Source organism: Bufo bufo, chromosome 6 (genome assembly GCF_905171765.1).
Source record: "Bufo bufo chromosome 6, aBufBuf1.1, whole genome shotgun sequence".
Lineage (NCBI taxonomy): Eukaryota > Metazoa > Chordata > Amphibia > Anura > Bufonidae > Bufo > Bufo bufo.
The window spans coordinates 73,789,501-73,802,770 of NC_053394.1; the positions used below are offsets into that span (position 1 = coordinate 73,789,501).

Consider the following 13,270-nt stretch of genomic DNA (forward strand, 5'->3'; position numbering starts at 1 on the left):
TTTATCTAACCACAAACTAACACAACAATTAGCCCCGCAGTATGGACACAAACTAACCATCTAACAGAGCGTGCTACGAGCATATGTGCATGCATTTCTATTTTAACCGCAAACTAATACAACAATTAGCCCCGCAACATGGACACAATCTAATTTTCTCGCTTGGGGGGACACAGACCATGGGTATAGCTGCTTGCTGCCACTAGGAGGCGACACTAGGCTGAAAACTGTTGGCTCTTCATCTGCCAGCTATACCCCCTCCGGCCAGTTTTTAGCTTGGTGTCGTAGGAGGCAGACCCCTGCTCTGCAGGGTGGCTGCTTTTTTATTTTATTTTTTAAAGATTTTTTTTATTTTTATTTTCTCTTTTAGGTTGGGGGTCCAGGGCTACTAAGAGCTTTGCATCCCCGGAGGGGGCTGACCGGTGATGTTTATTCCACCGCTCTGCCCCCCACAAGAAGACCAAAGTGGAGCAGGAGGGCTTGACCTTCCTGCTCCCCCCAGCCATGGGGCCACCTATTCCCACCCTCCAATCTGGTCCCTGTCACTTGTGCCAGGGACTGAAGAGGTGGGACCGCTAGTCTGTATCTGATGGGCGAAGAACACAGATGAAGACAGGTAAGTATGTCTCTGTGTTCTGTGTGTCACTAGGGGCTGGACTCTCATGACAATATGGACTTGGAGCACAATCTTTGTACCTGGGGACCTCCTGCATCGCACCTCCCCGCCCATGCACCGCCGGCACAGGGGGGGTTAAATCAGCAGCGGGAGTGTTCCTATGCGGCGGCCTTCCCCTCTGCGGCCTCAGCGATTGCGGGCGGCACAGCGATTGCCGCCGCCCTCCCCCTTCATCTTCTGCCCTGGGAGACATCTCCTATTCATAAACCCCCTCTGTGCCTCTTGGACCGCGGCCCCTTCTCTACCGGATCGCGGCAGCGGGGGGGCGGGGCTTTGCGCCGGCGATCCATGACGGAAAGGGTTAAGGAGGGGGAGGCGCCTAATTTTCCCGCAGCGCTCCCATGTCCTGCCTGCTCCATCCGGAAGTACAGAGGCAGTGCGCGTGTTTTCCACCCTGAGAGGATCGTCCTTCTCGCTGCAGATCGCCTCCCATTATGCCTGCTCTTCATGCAATGTGAAGTTTCCTAGGGGTCAAGCGAACCCCCTCTGTGCCTCATTCCGGTTCCATACTTCTGCTGGAAGTATGGAACCGGAATGGGCCAAATCCCTGTCCCGGGTGGTGACTGACCTGTCTAAGATCTCCCAAGCCACCCTTTCCTAAATTGGTGGAGACGTCGTCACCTGCTCTTTCCCAGGGCGCACCATCCAGGAGCAGGCACCCCAGCAAGCGTCCCAGGCAGGAACGCCCCTCCTCCTCGGATGCATCGCCTTGTCCTCCTCCCCCCAGTTCGCTGTCCAGGGCGTACTCGTTGGTTGGAGACCTTTCGTCCGGAGGAGAACTCGCCGAGTCGGACACGGATCTGGATCCGGGCCGCTCATCCCAGATGGCCGCCTTAGTGGACAGTCTGGTTTCGGCAATCCGGGACACCTTTCAGCTGATGGACGGTCATTACTCCGTCCCATTTTCGCTTCAGCGTGGGTGGCTAAGGCGATTTCCGAATGGGCCCTGCCCTTACATCAAGATTTCGATTCGGACCTTTCCCGCACAGACCTCCAGGCTCTGGCGGCCCAGATATCCCAGGCAGGGAAGTACCTTTTGTGAGGCGGCCCTGGACGCGGGTTCCATGGTCGCGCGGTCCTCCGTCTTTGCCGTCTCCATTCGACGGGAATTCTGGTTGAAGGCCTGGCAGGCCGATTCTTCCTCCAAACGTTCCCTTCTCTCCCTTCCCTTCGCTGGTTCTCGTCTTTTTGGGCCCAAACTTGACAAAATCATTTCTGAGGCCACCGGTGGCAAAAGCACCCATCTTCCACAGCCCAAACCCAAGCGTTCTTTCCGACCACGTCCTTCTGCGCCTCGCCAGTCCTTTTGCCGCTTCACGGCCACCTGCCCGGCGGCTCCCTCGACCACGAGGCAGCCCACCCAGGAGCAACGGCGGAAGCCTTCATTCAAGCCAGTGCCCGCCTGGCGTTCCCGAGCGCAGCCTCAGCGCTCTTCCTCTGGCAAGCAATCCCCTGCATGAAGGTGCGCCCCCACCTTCCTGGGTGGGGGGTCGGCTCCTTCATTTTCAGGAGGTTTGGCAGGCCCACATCTCAGACGCCTGGGCACTCGAGGTAGTCACTTCGGGCTACAAGTTGGAGTTCCAATCCATGCCTCCAAACCGTTTTTTTCTGTCCCGTCCCCCCAGAGAGCCTTCTCGTGTGGGAGCCTTCTTTCAAGCGGTTCAAGATCTGCTGGTCAGGGGAGTAATCTCGTTTTTCCGGTTTTTACTCCAACCTCTTCATTGTGCCCAAGAAGGAGGGAGCGGTCCGCCCAGTGTTGGACCTCAAGAGGTTAAACCATTACCTTTTGTATGCGCCGTTTTCGCATGGAGTCTCTTCGCTCCGTGATAGCTTCCTTGGTGCAAGGGGAATGGTTAACTTCCGTGGATATCCAGGACGCCTACCTGCACGTCCCCATTGCGATCGCCCACCAGCAGTTTTTGCACTTCACAGTCCACTCGAACTACTACCAGTTCGTCGCCCTGCCATTTGGTCTGGCAACTGCGCCAAGGGTGTTTACTAAGGTGCTCGCTCCACTTATTGGCCTTCTTCGCTCCAGGGGATTCACCTTGATTCCGTACCTGGACGACATTCTCATCAAAGCGTCGTCGTTCCGGCAGTTCGAGGAGAGTCTGCAGATCATCTTGGACACTCTCGCCCGCTTTGGGTGGCTTGTGAACCTTCGGAAATCCTCCCTGTTCCTGTCCTCTCTGACTCGGTTCCTCGGTATGATTCTGGACTCCGGAGCAGCTCGGGTCTGTCTTCCAGCGGACAAGGTGAAGGACCTTCGCAGCGCGGTGCTCCGCTTGCTTCGGCAGCGCACAGTCTCCATCCGGACTTGTATGCGGGTGTTGGGCCTTATGGTAGCCTCGTTCGAGGCGGTACCATTCGCCCAATTTCACACCCGGTCTTTACAGCGAGCGATTCTCTCGACCTGGGACAAGTCGGATCTCCATTGGTGGCTCTCCCCAACTCAGCTGGAGATGGGGAAGTCTTTCCTTCCGATCAGATGGACGGTCATTACGACCGACGCCAGTCTTCAGGGTTGGGGAGGAGTCTTCGGCACTCGGACGGCCCAGGGTGTATGGTCTCCGTCAGAGTCCAGACTATCAATGTCCTGGAGCTTCGTGCAATTTTCCTCTCTCTCTGCGCCATTGGTCTCCCCTCCTGCGGGGCCTTCATGTCCAAGTCCAGTCGAACAATGCCACGGCGGTGGCATATGTCAACCATCGGGGGGGGACTCGCAGCTCGAACGTCATGTCGGAGGCGGCGAGGATTCTCAGGTGGGCGGAGGCCCATGTTCCGGCCCTGTCGGCGGTCCACATTCCCGACGTGGTCAATTGGACTGCGGATTTCCTAAGCCGGACGACGATAGTTCCCAGGGAATGGTCTCTCCATCGGGAAGTATTCAACACTCTGTCATCGCTGGGGACGGCCGGACGTGGATTTGATGGCTTCCGGCCCCAATCACAAGCTTCCGTGCTACTTCGCCTGCGCAAGGGATCCCGAAGCTTGCGGAGTGGACGCGGGCGCCCTCCTGCCTCGGATCCTCCGCAGGATCAAGTGGGAGGGCGTTCAGACCCTGTTGATCGCTCCGGACTGGCCGCGCCGGGCATGGTACTCGGATCTTGTCCTCCTACTAGGGGACGTTCCGTTCCCGCTCCCTCTCAGACCCGATCTTCTGTCGCAAGGGCCCGTCTTCCACCCGAGTTTAGATACTATTCGTTTGACGGTGTGGCTCTTGAAACCTTCCTTTTGAAGCAGCAGGGTTTTTCCGATGCGGTCGTTCGGACGCTCATTCGGGCTAGGAAACCTACTTCTTCCAGGATATATTATAGAACTTGGAAGTCCTTCCTTTGTTTCTGTGAGGAGCGGGACCTATCTCCCAGATCCTTCTCCCTGCCGGTCGTTTTGGCTTTCCTTCAGTCCGGACTGGAATTGGGCATGGCGCTCAGCTCCTTGAAGGGCCAGGTGTCGGCCCTTTCCATTTTCTTTCAGCGGTCCTTGGCGGCACTGGGTCCTGTTAGGACCTTCCTTCAGGGCGTTGCGCACTCCGCTCCGCCTTACCGTCCCCCACTTCATCCGTGGGATCTCAACCTGGTATTGGGGGTTCTGCAAGCTTCTCCTTTTGAACCCTTGCGGGAGTCTTCCCTCCGCCTGCTGTCCTGGAAAGTGGCCATCACATCCATACGCAGGGTTTCAGAGTTGGCAGCTCTGTCATGCCATGAACCATTCCTGGTCTTTCATCAGGACAAGGTGGTCCTCCGTCCGGTCCCTTCCTTTTTGCCCAAGGTAGTGTCGACTTTTCACCTCAATGAGGACATTGTTCTGCCATCCTTTTGCCCTGGGCCCTCCCATCCGAGAGAGGTGTCGTTACACCGTCTAGATGTGGTGCGGGCTCTGCGGATTTACCTTTCGGCCGTGGCTCCCTTTCGGCGCACGGACACCTTGTTCGTCCTTCCGGAGGGGTCTAGGAAGGGTTTGCCGGCTTCAAAGGTGACGATCTCCCGGTGGATTCGCTCCACTATTTTGGAATGTTACCGCGTTCGGGACAGGACGCCCCCTCCGGGGATCACGGCCCACTCTACTAGGGCACTTGGATCCTCCTGGGCTCACTTCCACCGGGCGTCGGCGGCTCAGTTGTGTAAAGCCGCGACCTGGTCTTCCCTCCACACTCCACAAAGTTTTTTACAGGGTTCACACTCTCGCTTCTGCGGACGCCGCTCTGGGCCGCCTGGTCTTGCAGGCTGCAGTGTGATGACTGTCACGAGGTTCTCTACCTTCTTCACTCTGTTTTGTGTTCCCTCCCCAGGGACTGCTTTAGGACGTCCCATGGTCTGTGTCCCCCAATGATATAAGCGAGAAAACAAGATTTTTTGACACTCGCCTGTAAAATCTGTTTCTCGCTTGATTCATTGGGGGACACAGCACCCACCCCGTTTGGGTCCGTTGACCGTGGAGTTGGTTGATGTTGTTTTATCCTTCTGCTTCTCCTACTGCTTTTGAACAAACTGAAGGCTCTCTCCTGGCCGGAGGGGGTATAGCTGGCGGAGGAGGAGCTAACAGTTTTCAGCCTAGTGTCGCCTCCTAGTGGCAGCAAGCGGCTATACCTAGGGTCTGTGTCCCCCAATGAATCAAGCGAGAAACAGATTTTACAGGTGAGTTTCACAAAATCTCGTTATCCAACAGAGCGTGCTACGAGCATATTAACAGAAGAGTGTATAAGAAAGCCAGTACAACAATATACTAAGTAACATTACTAATCACACACCCAGAACGAACAAACTATAAGGAAGCTGCTATTTTGTATATTTTTATTATTTTTGTGTGAGCTCCGCACTTAAAAGGACAATATATAAAATTGACGTTAATTTTTCTTTTTCTGCCTGATAAGGGTTTTTTATGTGAAATGTTTGTACCAATTAGTAAAAGTTGATGCAAATTACTGTGAGCCAGACAATTTTTCATTGTTTATATTTGTAATTTCACTGGGGGGTGGACAGTGAGCTGGGCTCCAGTGTCACCGGTGAGCATCCCCTATACTGTACAATATCTATGCTAAGCTTAAGGCCCCGTTCATACGGGCGAGTTTTTCCGTGCGGGTGCAATGCGTGAGGTGAATGCATTGCACCCGCACTGAATCCGGACCCATTCATTTCTATGGGGCTGTGCACATGAGCGGTGATTTTCACGCATCATTTGTGCGTTGCGTGAAAATCGCAGCATGCTCCTCTTTGGTCGTTTTCCACGCAACGCAGGCCCCATACAAATGAATGGGGCTGCGTGAAAATCAGCAAGCAAGTGCAGATGCGGTGCAATTTTTCACGCGCGGTTGCTAGGAGACGATCGGGATGGGGACCCGATCATTATTATTTTCCCTTATAACATTGTTATAAGGGAAAATAATAGCATTCTGAATACAGAATGCATAGTAAAATTGGGCTGGAGGGGTTAAAAAAAGAATTTTTTTTTTTTTTAACTCCCCTTAATCCACTTGTTCGCGCAGCCCGGCTTCTCTTCTGTCTTCATCTGCGAGGAAAAGGTCCTTTTGATGACGTCACTATGCTCATCACGTGGTCCGTCACATGATCCATCACCATGGTAAAAGATCGTGATGGACGGACCATGTGATGAGCACAGTGACGTCATCAAAGGTCCTATTCCTCAAAGAAGAAGACAGAAGAGATGTCGGCTGCGCGAACAAGTGGCTTAAGGTGAGTTAAATTATTTTAATTTTTTTTAACCCCTCCAGCCCTATTGTATTAAGCATTCTGTATTCAGAATGCTATTATTTTCCCTTATAACGATGTTAAAAGGGGAAATAATACAATCTACACAACCTTGAACCCAAAGGTCTGTGAAGTTCGGGTCTGGGTACCACATTCAGTTTTTTTATCACGCGCGTGCAAAACACATTGCACCCGCGCAATAAAAACTGAACAACGGAACGCAATCACAGTGCAATTGGGTACCTACTCACGCGGGTTTGCCGCAACGCATCCGGACCTTATCCGGACACGCTTGTCTGCAAGGGGCCTAACAGTCTTGGATTGCATTTATTTTCCTCAGCATTTCCGAGCCAAATATCTCCTAAAGACATATGAATCAAGCACTTTTATGGTGCTATTAAGTGAAGTTGTTCAGTTGAGACGATATCGCACTGTGATGCAGCTTTTAGTGTCCATAACACATAAATCAGTCACCAATAATGAAATATAGTGGAAATAACGATTATATCACTTCTTAGTCCAGTGAGAGATGCATTTGCACTCTACAAGATACAGGGGTTTTCTCAGGACAACCTCTATCACCGTGGACATTGATTTGAAACCTATTGGAGTCCATTTTGGGAGAGTAAGGCCAGTTCCACATGAGGGTGTTCAGTCCAGGAAACACGCCCCATGTGGCAGCAGTATTTCCTAGTCCGAACACTGCTCCTCTGTAGTGAACTAAAAGTATCATGAGGATTTATGATGCTGTGAATTCCTCTCTCGCCCCAAGTCTACTTAACAGTTCTGACATAATGCCGTGACTACAGTTCAGTAGACCTGCGGTGCCACAGGGATTCACAGCATTCCAAATTATGATGCTGCGAGTTTACTTCAGAGGAGCAGATTTTGATTTTTTGTGATTCAGGGGTCACAACGGCAGACGTGCGACTCGTCTTTTCTATGAGATCACCGGTACACTGTGATGCCCTTGCAATCCTGGCAGAGGTCGCTGTGTAGCCCAACCCTCTAAATCGGCCTTGTTTCACAGTGTAATCAGAGGGCCACTTGAATTTTTCCAGAGCAGACATTAAAGCTGAGCTGAGTTCCCAGACCGAATACACTTATGTGAAACTGGCCTAAGAAGTGAGAGCCGCTGATAATCAATGACTCTCGATCTGCTAGATTCTGGTAAATTACTTTACCTTATTAGCGTCACAGCCATGTTTTGAATGTTTGGTCTGATACATTCTTCTTCTTCCATACAGGGTTGGAATTCAAGTGAAACCGGGAGATGTTATTCACCTGGAGGGTAATGCAGCACTGCCAAATACATGGACTGTGGACAAGGATTCTGGATATATCATATTATTCCCTGACCTGCTCATATCTGGGACCAGCATAGCAAATGGTATTCGATGCTTACGGAGATCAGTGCTGAGTGAGAAATTCAAGGTTTGTTTCTTTAGTATGGATATGTATATAAAATTTTTAACGAACAGGATAGGTAATAAATACTGGATGGCGGGGTCCAATTGTGGGGACCCTCTGCAATCCTGGGAAGGAGAGATCTGCTGTTCCCCTTTCTCAATGGAGCGATAGTGCCCCTCTTTGTCCACCACTCCATTCTATTTTATGAGGCTGCACGATTTAAATAGACTGTGGTAGAGCTGGACAATTTTGCCCAAAAATAATTTTTCCCTTACGCCCATGATGGCACCCTTGAGAGACAGCCTCCATCCAGGACAGGAAACAGGAACTTTCGTGGAGAGCTCTTAAGGAGTTCCTGTTTCTTGTCCTATGGATAGGACTTCTATGTGGAGAGCTAGGATCAGGCTGCAGAAGCCCCTGAGGTGCAACATTCATAGTGGTTACCTGGTGCGTCATGAGACTCCACTAGGAGCCGCCTGCTAAGTCTGGGGACAATCCTTCTGGGTCCTGGATGTGTTCTGTTGGGCCAGTGTTCCTGGGCAGTCCCAGCATAACCGGGAGGTGATGCTGGCACGCTGGATCCTCCTGGCGATGTTCAGGAGGTCCGGAGACTTTTCTTTGCCTTCCTCCCGGCCTGGAGCAACTTACAGAGGCAGGGGTATTTGGAACGCATGTGGCTACAGTGAAGGAGCGTTACAGAAGTAAGGGAAGGTACATCCTCTGCGGCAAGGGCCGCATGGGAACGCCAGCAGGGACCCGACCTAGGGTTATTAAACCCTTCAGCGCACGGTTAAAAGGATCCCAGCCAGCCTGCAAGCATCTGTGGATCCACTTATGGAAAACTCTATCTTGGTCTGGTACCATGGATGAAGAGGCTAGTCAGCGCGCTGATGTCCAGGAGGGTCATGACGCCAGACCGGTATTCCTGGTGGGGTAAGGGAGTCAATCCCCACCTGTTATTTCTTCCTTCAGTGTCTAATAGGGGCTTATTCTCTTATTTTATTTTAGAATATCAAAGAGGGCACTAGGAAAGCTACCACTAAATCTAAAGGAAGAGAGTGTGCTGTATGCAAGAAAAAAACTCGCTCCTTCCTGGTCTGTTATGTCAGCATTGTGTGAACAAGGTGGTAGAGGAGGAATCCCTGTCACTATCAAAGATGTTGTCAATTCTGAAGTTTCCGATTCAATGAAAATGTTTAAAAAGTTCCTCAGCCTCGGGCAAGCAGGGTCACTCTAATATGGTATCCGATTCGGAGTCTTCAAATGAGAATGAGCAAGGAGAAATCCTAGAAGATTCAAACTCTTCCTCAAATGAAGAAACCACGGGTAGATCATTATTTTCTCCTGAGGATACGGATTCTCTGCTCAGGGCTATTAGAGACACTATGAGGGTGGATGAATCTAGGGAACAAAAATCTATTCAAGATATAATGTTTGGTGACCTGGGGCACAAAAGATCAAGAGTCTTTCCGTTAAAACGGAAATATAACATATTTAAATCAGAAAAAGTGGAAAAAAACGTTCCTGTGCGGAATATTGGACGGTGTGAGATTTCACCAGAGCACAGGGCTGGCAGACAGATGCGACCGCTGCCTAGCCCAGTCAATCAGGACTTGGAGGGAGGCGACAAAGAGGGGAGAACAGAGCCTCTAGGAGCAGGAATTACGCCCCCCCCCCTCCTTTCTCCTAGAGGTTAATTAGCATATTATAAAAGTTTGATTTCTGGCATAACGAGGGCTTAGATAAAAGTAGGAATAGGCTAGTTAGGTTTAGCTGACACTAGCACATCGCTAATGTCAGCTAGCTTAATAGGGTTAAATCTGGTGACAGAAATCCTTTAAAAGCTCTCCACGAAAGTTCCTGTTTCCTGTCCTGGATGGAGGCGGTCTCTCAAGGGTGCTGTCATGGGTGCATGGAAAAAGGATTACCGGTAAGTGTAATCCTGAATTATTATTTTTTTCCAACCCTATTGACTATTTGCGATTTGAATCTTCATTTCTCGCCCATATTCCTTGGGGGACACAGGAAACCATGGGTATAGCTCTGCTCCCTAGGAGGCGTGACACTAAGTGAAAGCTGTAAGCCCCTCCTCCATCAGCTATACCCTTCAGCCTGGAGAAGAGACTGCCAGTTTTTGCTTAGTGTCCAAGGAGGCAAGACACCCCCTGCTTATGCAGGGTTGTTTTCCTATAATTTTTTATTTTTGCGTTTTTTGTTGTTTTAATTTGATTTTTTTTTTTTTCTACTTACAGGGACAACAGAGGCGCATTAGACCCCTCTGTTTCTCCCGGGGTTGAGTTGCGCCAGTGCCAGTTCCGCACTGCCGCCTCCCCCACAGAAGACAAGGTGGACCAGGGCAGCCTCGCTCCCCTGCGTCCCGCCAGCTCAAGGGTCGCCCGCACGCCAAGTCCCTCCCCCGGCTTCCTGCCACTGCGGTGCCAGTAGCTGAAGGGGCGACCCTGCTGGATGGATTGAGGGCGAAGACAGCGTATGGTGAGAGTGGCTGCTCCAGCCTCCCCTTCCTTCCTCCCACCGCTGCTACATCTCCGCCCCCCCCCCCCATGGGCATATCGGACCGGCAACCTTACCGGGTATCATTTGGGGGGGGACTTTCTCTGGGCAAGTCCTTTATTTAGCGGCAGGGCACGGACTCTGCCTTCAGGGGACGGCTGTAGGCAGGAGGCCGTCTGCCACATCCAGGCGCGGCGGGGGCCGCTTACTTGGCGTGAACGGCGCCATTTCATCTTGGCCGGCACTTCATCCACCTCGGGGGTTAAAATCATTTTGCCGCGCGCGCGCGGCTCTGCTTCTCCTTCAGGGCGGCAGGGGGGGGGCGGAGCTTCCTACATGCGCTCCGCTACTTCCGGTTTCGTCGGGCTCCACATCTCATAGTGCTGCGTGGAATCCTCTCTGCCGTCCGATCCTGAAGCTATTCATCTCCGTGCCTGCTGCCTCTCCTCCACAGCCTCCTTCAGTCTGCTCTTGCTGCTGCCGCTTGCATCATCCGGGTCTGGTAGGACTGTTAACCCCCTCCGTGCCACCAGTACTGTTGCTTGGGTGTAATCCCCGTTCCGCTTTTGCCCTGGGGTCTCCCACTTTAAGTGCAACATTTTTTTCCACCATGTCAGACCCTTCTGCAGCCGCCAAGCCTTGGTACCATGCCTGTACTGCTTGTAGGGAACCCTTTCCCCGGGGGCAGTCCGATCCGCACTGTCCTGCATGCCGAGCTCCACCGCAGCCTCAGTCGCCCGCTGTGTTGCTCCCTGCTTCCTCTGACCCGCCTGACTGGGCTAGATCCCTGTCCCAGGCCGTGGAAAGCCTCACCCATGTCGTGGGCCGCCTAATAGACAGGCCGCCTACCCCGCAGGACGCCACTCTTACTGTCGCGCCCTCCGGGTCCACCGCTTCTGCCGGTTCACCCCTTCTTAGTGACCCCTCCCGAGCTAGGCACTCTCAGAAGCGTCTTAGAGTAGAGCGAGCCTCCTCCTCGGATGCCTCCCTCTCCCCGCCACGCGTGCGCACTCAGACGGGCCTCTCCTCTCCAAAGGATTCGCTCTCTGAAGGTGAATTGGCGGTTTCAGATTTGGAAATGGACTCGGCCCTGCCGTCCAAGCTAGCCTCAGCGATGGGTCAACTCATCTCTGATATTCGTGACACCTTTAAGGTGCAAGATGACCCCCCTAGCTCTGACGCAGCTAGCGTCTCCTTTATCAGACCCAGGCAGGCCTCAAAAGTCTTTCCAATCCACTCTGATTTCTCCTCCGTGGTGTCTAAGGCTTGGGCTCGCCCGGACGCCCGTTTTGTCAATCCCAAGAAGCTGGACATTTGCTATCCTTTTCCAGCCGATGTCGTGGCCACCTGGTCGTCCCCACCCAAGGTGGACCCCCCTGTGGCCCGTCTGTCAAAGAACACGGCCATCCCTGTTCCCGACGGGTCCTCTCTTCAGTCAGCGGAGGACCGTCGCATGGAGACCCTTTCCAAGGGCATTTTTGCTGCCTCTGGTTCTGCTCTCAGACCGGTTTTTGCCTCTGCTTGGGCAGGTAAAGCAATCTCTGCTTGGGGTGCGCAGCTGGAACCGGAGTTGGACTCGGACGTCCCCTTCCAGGACCTACGTTCCTTGGCCCAGCTTATTATTCGGGCCGGGAATTTTGTTTGTGAGGCCTCCCTTGATGCGGGAGCCCTTATTGCACGCTCCTCCGCCCTGGCAGTTTCCGTCAGGAGGGAGCTCTGGCTGAAGGTTTGGAAAGCGGACGCTGCCTCCAAACGTTCCTTGGCGGGACTACCGTTTGCGGGTTCCCGCCTTTTCGGGGTCCGCCTAGACGAGCTTATTTCGGAGGCCACGGGTGGTAAAAGCACCCATCTTCCTCAACCCCAAGCCAGGGGCGCCCCCCGCGGACGCCCTGGTGCGTCTCGTTTTCGGTCCTCCCGCAGGACCTCTGGGGCTCCCCCCGCAGCTGCCGCTTCGGCCCCTCCCCAGGATAAGCGTAGGAAGCCGTTTTTTCGGGCGCAGCCCTCCTGGCGCAGGCTGCCCGCACACCCGCAGCAAAGCAGTCCTCTGCGGCCGGCTCCTCCTTTTCAGGGACATCTGGATGGCTCACGTCTCCGACGCCTGGGCTCTCGAAATTGTGTCCTCCGGATACAAAATCGAATTTGCGTCCTTCCCTCCAGATCGGTTCTTTCGCTCCCGCCCCCCGCGGGACCCGAAATGCGCGGCTGCGTTCTCCGCGGCTGTTCAAGCCTTACTGGACAGGGGGGTGATTACCCCCGTTCCTCTAGAGGAAAGGTTCCAAGGGTTCTATTCGAACCTCTTTGTAGTTCCCAAGAAGGGAAGCTCAACCGTTTTCTCCTCCTTCAACGGTTTCGGATGGAGTCCCTCCGTTCCGCGGTGGCTTCCCTGGAGCAGGGAGATTTCATGTCTTCCATCGATATACAGGATGCCTACCTCCATGTTCCGGTAGCCCGGTGTCACCATCGCTTCCTCCGATTCGCCGTGGGGGACCTCCACTTCCAGTTTGTCGCCCTTCCCTTTGGGCTTGCAACAGCCCCCCGGGTGTTCACCAAGGTCCTGGCCCCGGTTTTGGCCTTACTCCGTTCCAGGGGTGTTTTTCTGCTACCGTACTTGGACGATATCCTCATCAAGGCTCCGTCCCTTTCTCAAGCGGTTGCCAGCGTGGATCTCACTCTAGAGACTCTGGCGAGATTCGGTTGGGTCATCAACTTCCCCAAGTCCTCCCTTCCTCCCTCCAGACAACTGGTCTTCCTGGGAATGCTTTTAGACACGGGAGCGGCGGAGGTACGTCTTTCCTCGGAAAAACGACTGATCCTCCGTCGGGCGATTCGGGGTCTCCTTCTCCACCGTCGACCGTCCTTCCGCTTCTGCATGCGGGTCTTGGGGCAGATGGTTGCCTGCTTCGAGGCGATCCCATTTGCGCAGTTTCACTCCCGCCCTCTCCAACGGGCGATCCTCTCCTCCTGG

General features: G+C 53.4%; 1 protein-coding gene across 1 annotated transcript in view; it reads left to right on the top strand.

Annotated features, from left to right (window-relative positions):
• The window catches only part of DNA2 (DNA replication helicase/nuclease 2), a 111,302-nt gene that overhangs the window by 27,771 nt on the left and 70,261 nt on the right, over positions 1 to 13,270 (top strand). The window contains exon 3 of the mRNA XM_040435634.1: positions 7,632 to 7,818. Within this exon, the coding sequence (XP_040291568.1) occupies positions 7,632 to 7,818 (187 nt within the window). The remainder of the gene's footprint in view (positions 1 to 7,631; positions 7,819 to 13,270) is intronic.